The sequence below is a fragment of the Tasmannia lanceolata genome, unplaced genomic scaffold (genome assembly GCF_043159265.1).
Source record: "Tasmannia lanceolata isolate RefF3 unplaced genomic scaffold, GAP_Taslan_0.1 ptg000020l, whole genome shotgun sequence".
NCBI lineage: Eukaryota > Viridiplantae > Streptophyta > Magnoliopsida > Canellales > Winteraceae > Tasmannia > Tasmannia lanceolata.
In genome coordinates this window covers 14,988,883-15,001,399 of record NW_027518697.1, presented here as the reverse complement: position 1 = coordinate 15,001,399, position 12,517 = coordinate 14,988,883, and the positions used below count along the sequence as shown (strand labels likewise).

Here is a 12,517-nt window from a genome sequence, read left to right as displayed (position 1 = left end):
CGATTTTAACCTGATTTTGGCTTATGTTTTGTTGGCCTTCCCTCGGGATGGGATGGGTTTATGTTTGATTGTACAAACGCTCGACTTTCATTTGAATTTCAAATGCCAATGAATGCCAATTCCTTGTTTGGTTGCTAATATTGCGGTTGAAGTTCCGTTTGATTCCCAACCATGTTCTAGAGTCTAGACATCATCATTGCTTTTTTGCACATGAGATACCCATGTGGCACTAATGTATTATGTACCCTCTATTCATTTTCCAACCAAATTCAACTAAAATGTTAAATTTTTTGGTAGAAGAAAAGTGGAAAAGGTCTTGTCTCTCTCTCTCTCTCTCTCTCTCTCTCCCCACTATCTTTTTATTTTGGTAATGACACCCCTAACTTTTTCCACTGCTCTCCAAGAGAATTGCCGCACAACCAAACACTAATTACCACTACTTACCATTATTCTTCTAGACAAATTAAATACTTGTCTCCTCCCTTTTGACTTCTTATTCTACTACTTTTGACCCACCCCTGCACAACCAAACATAACTAAGGTTAGGAAAAGCCGGCCCAATTTAATTTTGGGTGAGGTTAGGGTTAAGGCCCTGGGCAACCCGACCCAACTCGAGCCTGATATGGTCTCCCTAATTTTACTATGATTTTATTTAGGCGTGAACATGACTTGTCCCCGAACCCAATATTTATTTTTTGTATTTTTTTACTAATTTTCCCAGAGCCAACCCAAAAATGACTTGACCCGATTTGGAAAATCGAATTAGACGGGCGGGTTAAGGTTGAGAGATTTAAAGCCTGGTTGTCCGAGGGTTTATAATCCTCAAAGAGGGTCTGGTTAGGGTTGAGGGAATGCTATGTCCGGTTGGGTTATGTGGTTAGCCTGAACCTGACCTGACCTAAGTTGTACCCCCAACAAAAATGTCATGCAGATTGCATATTAGATTCAGGATACGTTTGGTGGTCGGATCCATATGCTAGTGGGATATAAATAGGGCCGAATCAGTATCACTGATACTTATTTTGGCCTAACACGAGATTGAGTAGGGAATGATAAAACCCCCTAAGCCCCACTCTGGTTGGGTCCTGACCCAAAAAAGTAATAAAACCCCTACTTCTCTTGCAGGTATTTACCTCCTAGATCAGTGGTAATAGTAGACAACAGAGAGGAGACAAGCATTGGATTCACTTAGAATTTTCCTCGTAGAATAGTGGTAAGTAGTGTTTGGTTGTCAAACCTCAGATTAGTGCTAGGAGGTGTCATTATCAATATAAAGAGAAGAGAGACTAAGAGAAAGAGAGTTGGGTCCTACAAATGGATCCAAATACTAGTACGGTTATGTGGGCCCTACTAGTAGGTCTAGATAAAGAAAGATTTGTAAGACTAAGACCTGGGAAAAATTCAAATTCTGCTTTTAAGATAAGAAAGGGCCCGTTTGGATGCCGAGAAGATTTTGATTTGGATTTCTCACATTTGCAGCCCATTTTGCATTGTGATTTGGATCCGGGTCAAACCCTTGAACTTCCAAATCAGCGACTGACAGTGAAAAAAATCAGATTTCCAAATATGCTTTAGAAACAAGTAATTGGAAATCCATTGATATGGCAGTTTCATCCTCTTTGCTCCTCAACCTCTCCCCTCCAGTAGGAAGTATCCCCTTCCCCCTCTGTCTCCCTCAACATGAGCTGGTGTATTTATTTATTTTGTATTCAAAACTCAATTCCAAATCCAAATCCAAATCCAAATACAAAATATGAGGTATCCAAATGGGCCCTAAAAGAATTGCACAAGTTAAGGATGTTGGTGGATTTGAACCACTATATTCTTGTTTTTCTCCAGAGTATTTTAACCTTTGTTTTATTTTTTTTCTAAAATTTTCTAAAGGATTATTTAATAAAAGATCAAATAATCAGTTGTGGACTCGGTCAATTCTCAAAATCCAAAAGGAACAACGCCTAAACATAATTTTGAGACATAATTAATTGAGGAATTTTAGACTCAGAGTTGAAAACTAACAGGGCATTAAATCAGTTATCTTTATGATCCATGTTGCTCTCTGTTGGGAAGGTTGCCTTATTTCCCATGACACACAATTGTTGTGGGAAACCCAAAAATAGGAAATGTTTCTTAGGTTTTGAAAAGGGAAGTGATATATCCGCCCCTTTTGATTACTTGGGATACCCAACAGAAGTGTATATAGCAATCAGCCCCATTGATACCTTCTGAAGTGAAGTACATCAGCCCCTCTGAAGCCTTGATACACTGTTGCTAGATGTCCCAAGTAATTAAAAGGGGCGGATCTATCACTTCCCTTTATGAAAAATCTAGAATATATATAACCTTCCTAATGAAAAATCTCTTTGTGTGGCGGGTGCAAAGAGGAGGCATTGAGAGAGAGAGAGAGAGAGAGAGAGAGAGAGAGAGAGAGAGAGAGAGAGAGAGAGATGTGGAAGTTTTCTCTCGGGTTTCTCTTTTTTCTCTCAGGTTTCTCTTGTGTCCAGTCTTGGTTCAAAAACAAGAGAAAATGTTACAGGTTAGTGGGTTTCGAATCAATCCAAGGTAATCTTTGAAGTTTTACTTTCTCATAGTAGAAGATCATGTACTCAGCCGTGGATGTAGGCATCTTGACCGAACCACGTAAATGTCTCCATTTACGTATTGTGACTTGTGTTTATTTTATACTTTTCTTTTTATTTGGTGCACGATTAGATCGGATTTGCCCCACAGATTTTCTCAACAAGTGGTATCATAGCTCAAGTTGGAGCGATCGTTGTGGTTAGGCAAAGCGATTGTGGGTGTTCTGGTTGAATCGCGGTTAGAGTGACCTTTGATGGTATAAAGATTGTCTGAAAAGTGCAAGTTCGAGGTGGAGCTTTTCCATCGAGGGTGATCTAAGATGATAATAAAATCAATTTCTTCCCAATTTAACATCGATGTGTTTAACAAAAAGATTTGTTTCACCCTATGGTAGATGAGGGTGAAGGACAACCTTGTTTAACGGGGCCTCGCCAAGGCTTTGAAGGGAAAGGATGGGAAGTAGGAGAAGATGACGAATACTTAGTTTAGCAGATTATATCGTTTGGTCAAGGGCACGGTGACTTTTGTTCATAAAATCTCGACGGCTGGTTGGAAATAGAGTGACGTGCGAACTCGTAGGTTTTCTTTCGCATTTGGCGCGGAGATGGGTTTCTAAGTTGTAGACGAGAGTGAGAAGTTGATAGTTACTACAATGGGGAGTACGGATTGAGATCCCTCTCCAGGGCGAACTAGGTAAGTCAACGAGTTGGCAACTACACATATGCATTGGTCGTGTTAATCGCATCGCATGGAGTGAGATGATTCGAGACCATGTAGCTGGTACTTTAGAATGCCACTAGAGGTTTGCGGCCACAACGGACCGGTGAAAATGTCGACAGAAAATCTTCAGGTGGCTGGAAAACAAGCCAAGGTGGAGATTGTTGGGAAAGTTGCCTTATTTCTCGAGACACATAATTGTGGAACCCTAAAATATGAAGTTTTTGTTAGGTTTTGCAAAACCTAGGATATATAACCTTCCTAGTGGCATATAATCAAGGTGTGGGAGTCTATTTGTGTGGCGACTGCAAAGAGGAGGCACGGAGAGAGAGAGAGAGAGAGAGAGAGAGAGAGAGAGAGAGAGAGAGAGTTTTCTTCTTCTTATTTCTCATGGGGTTTTTTTCTCTCGGGTTTCTCTTGGTTCAGAGGCTAGGGAAAGTTTGAAATTTTGCTACACATAAAAATAATCATTGTAATCCTTTTCTCTTGAGGTATATTGTAATCGTTGTAATTCTGCTTTCTCATAGTGGGAGATTGTGTTCTCACTCGTGGATGTAGGCATCTTGGTCGAACCACGTAAGAAGTCTCCGTGTTCATCTTTTGGCTTGTGTGTATTTTCTACTTTTCCGTTTACCCCGGCGGATTTTCTTAACAGCATCATTTGTTGGCAAGAGACACACCTACGTACCTACCTAAGCAAGGGCATGCAATTGAAAATTGACCCCGAAGAAGCATTTTTGTCAATGAATTCAATTACAGCTCCCCCCAAACACTAGAAAGACAAAAGGGGAAAAAAAAAAACTGAAGCAGATACCATCATGTAATTTCATTCTCTCACTGATCATTTTCCAGAAACTATGCTTTTCTTGCACCTGAATTCAATTACAAAACTCCCAAAAAACTGAGACAAATTCCTAATTGCACACCCAAAATTTTGAAAAACAAAGATCAGAACAAAGTACATATGAATTGATTTCAGTTTCCTAATCACAATAAAACCAGATCCATATAAACTTCTACTTGAAAAAGAAGAAAGAAAGCAGAAACACAAAACCAGACTCTTATAGTAAGGTGAGTAGTGACAACCCATCTCTAGTTTCAGCTTTTCCGACCGATTCAGGCTCCGATTTTCTTCTTGTCTCCATCAATGAAAGATCTCTCAGTATTCCTTGACAAAATGGGTTTCTTATTTTCCTTACTGATTCTCACTGAAGATCTCAAGTTCTCTCTAATACCCACAGAAAAATGAGCAGGGACTGATTTTCTCAAACTCTCAATTGTCCGGCCGGTCCGGGGTCCGATTTTCTTCTTGTCTCCATCAAGGAAAGATCTTTCAGCATTCCTTGACAAAATGGGTATCTTATTTTCCTTACTGATTCTCACTGAAGATCTCAAGTTCTCTCTAATACCCACAGAAAAATTAGGAGGGACTGATTTCCTCAAACTCTCAATTTTCTTTGCATTCTTTCTCTTCCCAAATTCAACAGTAAAACCACCCTTTTCAGGAACAGTCATATAATCTTCCCCTGTTTCCAACTGCTTTCTCTTCAGCCTTTCATTCCTTCGAGCCGAATACGCATCATAAAACCTTCCCCTTTCAAACAAAGGACTTGAAATAGTACTTGAATTTTGTGCAAAAACAGTGCTAAACCCATTGTTGCCGAATTCGTCTTGGACCATCTTCGCAAGAGCCTGTAATTCACCGGAAAATGGTTCGAACTCCGGCCCAAGTTTCGATTCTTCGAGTCCCCACAAGTGGTTTTGGAGTTGGGTTTTTGTCAGAGAAGCTGCTTAAGAAAAGAACCCAACAATTAGAATCTGAATAGTTTGGGAATTTGAAATTGAAAAGAGGATGAATGGATGGTGTTCTTTGATTTAATTACCTGATGGTTTTTGGATGGGGCTATTTGCGCATAAAATCGGGCGGGCTCGAGGGCGCTGCGGGGATTCGGCCAGTGGTGGCCTGCGATTAGAAGATCGAGTTTGATACATGGATGGGAGGAGAAATTGCTGCAAGATTTTCAAAGAAAGTGAGAATTGTAGAGATGGGGACTGAAAATTTCCTGAAACTCTTCTCTGTTTTGATGCTTTTGGGAGGAAGATGAAAAGAAAAGGCCTTTTCAATATCTGGTTGAGCTTTCTTTTCTTCCCTCTTTGTTGTTTTGTTTAGGATGAGAGAGGAGCGTCTTCAACGGTCATATTCCAATCTGACGGTACAGATTCGCTTAAAATTTAAAAAAAAATTGGTGACCTGTCTCTTGCATCCTTTTTTTTGGTGATGATAAATTTGCACCCCCTTGTAGGATAATTCGCATCCCTTAAACGTCAAAAAGTGTTATAGTCTGCCAGGGGGTTGCGAATTTATCAGCACCCTTTTTTCCTTCCTCAGAGAAGAGTTTGTCCGCTGCAATTAGATTCCTTCCGTACCTCCTGCACCTGTTTCGAAAGGTAACTGATATCTGCACGACCATGTTTTGATAATGCAACGACTCATTTTGTTTTATACTTGGGCTGCGGAGAGCTATTTTGGGAATTGTAATATAGCCATTCACAACTTTGTTTAAAAAAAATGGAAAACAAGGCAAGTTCGTCTCAGTACGTAAACATGGTCGTGCGGATATCAGTACCCAATTCCCTTACTTGGCATCCAATTCTCCTAGTTTTTACTTTTTAGGGCTATTTTCTTCATTTGAGGCCAAGAAAACTCAAAGGTACCCCGCCATTTAATAAAAAAACTCAAAGGTGCCCACCACTATATAGTCTATAGAGAGTAATAGTAGCTTTATCATTTTAGAAAAAGAGGAGAGGAGTTCTAAAATGAAGGGCGACCTTGCAAAATAGGCATGAAATCTATTGGTTGTGAATCACCTGAGTGCGAACATTAAATCAACTTTTGCGATTTACAACCAATGGGGGCGCCCCTCAGTTTAGAACTCCTCAAAACTACAAAATAATAAAAAAGGGAGATGATTTTTTTCACCCCCTGTAGGATTATGCGCCACACTCTTAAAGTCAGCCCACAAAACACAAACAATGCTCGCTTTTACACCCCACAGAGATGAAATCTAAACATGTTTTAGAACAATTCTGGATTTGCACATGCACACTAAACCAATGTTCAATAACTTCACAACAGGTGAATCACTGAATCAATAAAAAAACTCATTCTACTTGCCCGAGTCAATTAAAAATTCACGAGTGGATCATTAATTTGACCGAGGCAACCCAGTTTTGCCTTTATTTTTTTATTTCTTTTTCTTTTTCAGGAGAAGAGGCTCCATCCCTGAAAGCCAGGTTCTCGACTGAATTCAAATTTACAAACATTGAGGAAACCAGGAACCATTCAAGGCATCATAGAATGCACACATGTCAAATGAAAATAAAATAATTCAATCTTCTTCACCTGAAAGAAATGTTTGCTTTACAGCATAAATGGGAATCCAAATGTGCAACAACTTAAAATCATGGAGGGACGCACCAAGGAACACACAATAGAAATTATGGGTAAGCAGCAACAGAAGCTAACTGCAAAACAAATACCTTCGCTGCCATAGAGACAATTGAACATATATTAGGTGCATGACTTCGGATCATCTTCCTCAATCTAGATTGACATGCCATATATACTGAACCAGATACAGCTGTAGCATGTCAAAAAGATTACATGATGAAAAATTAACAGAGATCATGTTTTCTTTTCTTTTTCTTTTTTGTGAAAATTGACTTTTATTAATTCTAAAAGATTACATGATCAATCAGGAGATCATGTTTTCTTTCTTCAGCCCATTTTGTACTATTTGGGAGTTTGGCAATTTTGGTATCAAAATTGCTATAAAAGTGAACGCTACGTACATTCCTTTCTACATTCTATTACAGCAAGTAGATGCTTTCAATTTCTTTAATAAATTTGATACCAGCAATCACTAGGGGTTATCGCTTTGGGACTTTGCTGAGAATCACTGCTTCCCCACAATCATATTTGAATCTACTAAGGCTTCCACTTTTAGCATTTGTATTTCCATCCAGCAACCGCAGAACCATTTTTTGTCATGAAATTTCCAGGATAGACTGTATTCGAACGATACATGGACTGGATTTTTTTTATTTTTATTTTTTGTAACGGCAAACAATTTTATTAAAGAAGCAAAGCGGGGCAACCCGCAACTAAGAAGGTCGGAAAGACAAACAAGCTATGTGGAGCTGGAAAAACGACCCCAAAAAACCTAAAGCCGCGTCAGAGTCGAGGAGGAAGATAATCAAACAATTCTAGGCTCTCCTTAGAGACCTTAGCCCTGGCAAGCCTATAGGCGTTGCTAATTACCGATCTCCTAACATGATTAAAAGAAATAGAAGAGCGTTCAACCAGTCCTGAATCTCATCCAATTAAGAGGCAAGGGGGGCTTGAGACCCTTTGATTCATCTGATGACGTTGATGGAGTCACCCTAAACCACCACGTGGTCCATAAGGTTCCTCTCCAACAGTCCAATGCCCTGCAGAACTGCTTTAACCTCCACCTCATTGGAATCCGTGATCCAGATGGGCCCCGAGATCGCCCATGATGCCGCATCATTCTCGTCACTAAGAACACCCCCAACTCCCTCTGGCCTTGGGTTCCCCTACTAGACCCTTCAACGTTGAGCTTAAGGTGACCTGGATCTGGATCTGGAGGAACCCAATCCTGAGAGATCGTGATCCCCTACTCTGCACTATTACAGTTCTCCTTCTACCCATTCCATATATCATATGTGGATACAAACCTAAAGTTTGGGAGGATCCTTACCTATGAAATGGTTAGTACCATCACTTTCAAGAATATGTAATGGGCACTTTTTACCCAACCTCTGAATATGCTTGTGTTCCTCTCCTTCCACAAGACCCAAAGCGTGGCTAGCAGAATCACATTCCAAAGGATCTTCCCTCTCTTACGCCATGTCACCAAGGACCAGCATTCCAATAGGTCACCAAGCTTGGAGGGAAACACCAGAGCTGATCCATCTCTGGCCAAGATTTTACACCACTTTCCTAGCTAAGCTGCAATGGATAAACATGTGATCCATTGTTTCCCCTGCTTCTATCCAGAGCACACAATGGTCTATAAACATCATATGGCGATCTCGAAAGTGATCTACTGTCTGACTTCTGTCAATAATCGCAATCCAACCAAAGCACAAATCTCGGGCGGCGCTGGGATGCTCCACAATTTGGCTAGAGGCGAGGGCCAAGGAGCGTGTGCAAGCTGATGGTAGAACGATTTGACAGTAAATTCCCTCGAGGAGTTCTAGATCCAAACCTTTTTATCTTCTCCCACTTTCTTGATGTAGCAATTCTGAAGCAGCTCAAGAAGGCGAGCCACCCTAGGGATGAATATACATGGACCGGATGAGTATAATATTTCCAGAATTTTTATAGATTACGTCAACTAGTGATATTAGACTTAATGTTGCAAGGCAGATTCAACATTTCAAATACTCTGTCATACGGCTTCTATGTCCTTGCTCCATAATAACCACTAGAGAGTCTACAAACAATCATTGATGACTGATCACATTTTTTTTTATTTTCCTACAATTATGATGGCCTTACAATCTCGACATCACCATTATGCCTGTGTTGTGAGGTTCATGTTTCTAGAAATGCCCTAGATAAACTGTAGCTAATTCAGTTTAATAATAAAGTGATTTTCTGAGTCAAGATCCTGGTTGAAGCAATTCAAAGCATAAAATAGCATTAAAACAAGGAGTCTCCTTTCTGGAAGAAACATCCCAAAATCTAGTAGCTATAAAAAATTGGTAGTGCTTTGGGGTGTGTTCAGTTACAGCAAGGAAACTGAAACGGAAAAGAAAATAGCCCTCATTTACGTGGAAAGTGGCTAATTTGGTCGTTTTGTTGCCCGTAATCGGAAAGCGCTGAGAAACCCCAACTCCAACGTGGAATCTGAATAATCCGACGTGGATGGGGTGTTTCCGCGAAAACAAATCCGTGCGATAGCCTCGGATTCGCACAGATTTTCCTCGATTACCGCCTCATGCTCCTCTCTAAAACAGAAGTACGAAAAAAAAAAAAAAAAAAAGCCCTAACCCCCACCTCTCTCGAAACAGAAGAAGAAGCAAAAAAAAACACTCTTTCTTCTCCAACCATCGAAAGGAGAAGCCTTGCTCTTTCTTCTCCAACCGAAGCTCGCCTCCACTCCTCGAACAGGTACGCGTCCTCCCTTTCTTCCTTTTTTTTCATTTTTTTGGATTTTTTTGGATATTGGGTATGAAATCTCTGGTTTGCTATGGAGCAATGGGATCTTTGGTTTGCTATAAACCCTTGCATTTTTTCGTTAGCTTATAAACCCTTTGGTGTGCTGTAAACCCTTGCATTTTTTCGTTGGCCTATAAACCCCAGGTATGAAATCTCTGGTTTGCTATAAACCCTTGCATTTTTTTTTTGGATCTTTGGTGTCTAAACCCTTTTAGTTTTTTTCTGCCATTTTTTTGCTCTTCTCATCTCTGTCTAAGCTTTCTAAACCCTAGAACTTTTCATGGATCATTGTTCTTTCTTGTATTTTTCTTTTTTGTGCCATTTTTTATGAAAACCCTCGTTTTAGCTGTAATCTATGCTTTGGAACCCTCATTTTTGGGCTGATGGCTGTTTTTTTCACTTATTTGGGCTTATCTGTGTTTATCCATTTTGGGTTCTGGAATAAAAATTGTTTCTTCGATTTATATGAGTTTTTTCATTTTCGATTTGGTATTTAGTTCTGATTGAATCGTTTGTTGTGAACTCTTATTATTGTGTGTGATGGTTAACCACAATGGTTTTGGAGAGTTTTTTATTAGTCTATGATACCAAAATTATCTTGTTGTTGATCTTTTTTGTGTGTGATTACATGGCTAAGACTGTTAACATGGAGGTGTTAATGTGGGTTTGTTTGTGGTGGTGTTAATGAGGGGTTCGCTATGTTGGATTTGATGGGGATCCATCTTATTATGTTTTATTGGTGGTGGTGTTAATCAGATCTGATTTTTTTCATGATTTTTTGCAAGGGACACCAATTTCTGATTCTCAATTCTCTGAAGAGACCCTAACTTGCAAGGTAATAAATCTGATGTTTCTTTACATTTATCTTGTTGTTCTAATCATTTATGATGTTCCTTTTTCTTTATCTTGTTGTTGATCCATTATTAGTTTGCTTCATGATTTTAATCTTGTTTATATGTGATAGTAGCATTGTAAGATGACATTCTGGTTGAATGTTGAGATGGGGGTATTAATGGTGGTTTTGTTTAGAGAATATGGGTTAATGGTGGTATTTGTGGTGGTTTTTTTTTTGGGGAGAATTTGGTGTTTATGGGGGTAATAATGTTTATAGATGGATGGGTTATGGATGGATGGTTTATGGAGTGGTTGTGTATGGATGGATGGTCTGTGGAGGGTTTGTATATGCATGGTTGGTAGGTTTATGGAGTGGTTGTGTATGGAGGGATGGTATATGCACGGTTGGATGGTTTATGGAGGGAGTGTGTATGGGTGGATTGATAGTTTATGGATGGATGGTTTATGAAGGAAGTGTTTATTCTGATTGTGTCGTTTCTGATTGTGTTGATTATCTTGTTTTTTTATTGTGTTTAAGATGCCTTATTTGTGATTGTGTTGTATTTTCCATTGAGTTATTGACTTCTTATTTAGAGTAAGATGCCTCATCGTCCTACAAGGAGGAAGAAAGCGGTGTTGCGAAGAGCTGAGTTGAAGCGTAGGAATGAGCTAGTTGGGCAAGCAGTCGCACTACTAATGGCTGGTGCTGGTGCTATGTTAGTACTTTGGAAAGAGTACTACGAAAAGTATCTTCTCAGAGCTCCCTATAAAAGCAATTACTTAACGCGCCGTACGTTCATTTCTTTTGTCATCGATTCAAATGAACATTGTCATAACTTGCTACGGATGAAGCTGCTTTCGTCAATTTGTTGAAATATTTAAACGGGCGGGAACCCTAGAAGATACAATCCATTGTAAGGTGGAAGAGCTGTAAGGTGGAGGAGCAAGTTGCCATCTTCTTGCATATTGTAGCACATAATCAGAGGGTTAGGACTATTAAAGCATGTGCTAGACGTTCAGGGGCAACTATTTCGACGTATTTCAACAAAGTACTAAAGGCAATTTTGGATATGCAAGATTTCTTCATCAAACCACCGACATGTGAGACACTGTCGCAGATTGAGGGGAATCCAAGGTGGATGCCATATTTCAAGGATTGCATCGGTGCAATAGACAGGACATACATACGTGCTAAAGTACGTATTGAAGAAAAACCTGCCTACTTTTGTCGTAAGCATTTTGTAGCTCAAAATGTTTTGGCAGCCTGTGACTTTGACCTAAAATTCACGTATATCCTAGCTGGATGGGAGGTTCGGCTTCCTACTCGAGAGTGTTAGCGGATGCATTAACAATGGCTGACAAGATTCCACTTATTCCAGGTACATTGTATATGACATAGTTACATTGTAGTAAACAAGTTCCCATTTATTACTAGTTGCTGATATATAATCTTTTTTAATTTGTAGGAAAGTTTTACCTCGCCGATGGCGGGTACCCTCTCTTACGACATTTCATTACCCCGCATCGTAAGACCGCATACCACCTAAGTGAGTGGAGCGGACGGCGTCCACGGACTAGTAATGAGTTGTTCAATCATAGACACTCGTCTTGTCGAAATGTCATTGAGCGCACATTTGGCGTCTTGAAGAAGCATTTCGGTATTCTTAATGAAGAACCAATGTACAATTTCGATAAGCAGATTGACGTCTTCTTGGCATGTTGTTGCATCCATAATCATATTCGGCGTTTCATGCCTAATGATTCAATACTAGAAGATGTGAACAACTTTTTAGCTAGACAACTCTTGCTACAAACTGTGGAAGATGAGGACATACCACGAGATCTTCCTCAATCAAGGGAGGATGACAAAAGAGCAGGAGAGGAAATTAGACACACGCTTACCACACAGATGTGGAATGATTTCAGTAGACGTCATTGACGTCTACTCCATATATGGTTGGAGTAACTTTGTTATGTTTTGATGGTTGTATGACTCTTTTATTGTTTCGAGTAAGTTTGTTATGTTCTGATGGTTGTATGTGTGTTTATTCAAGTAACTCTGTTGTTATTAGTGTGATGGATTAAAATTTTGAAGGAAGATAGTAGCTAGTTGTTTTGGATGATGTATGTTGTATCTTTTTA

At 39.7% G+C, this 12,517-nt stretch overlaps 1 protein-coding gene across 1 annotated transcript; it reads right to left on the bottom strand.

Moving 5' to 3' along the window:
- Positions 1–4,138: 4,138 nt before the first annotated feature.
- On the bottom strand, positions 4,139–5,521 carry LOC143854672 (uncharacterized). The gene is made up of 2 exons (XM_077364748.1): positions 5,178–5,521; positions 4,139–5,081 (listed from the first exon to the last, which is right to left on the bottom strand). The coding sequence occupies exons 1-2, from the start codon at positions 5,284–5,286 to the stop codon at positions 4,411–4,413; spliced, it is 780 nt and encodes a 259-aa protein (XP_077220863.1). The 5' UTR covers positions 5,287–5,521; the 3' UTR covers positions 4,139–4,410.
- Between the last annotated feature and the right edge of the window lie 6,996 nt (positions 5,522–12,517).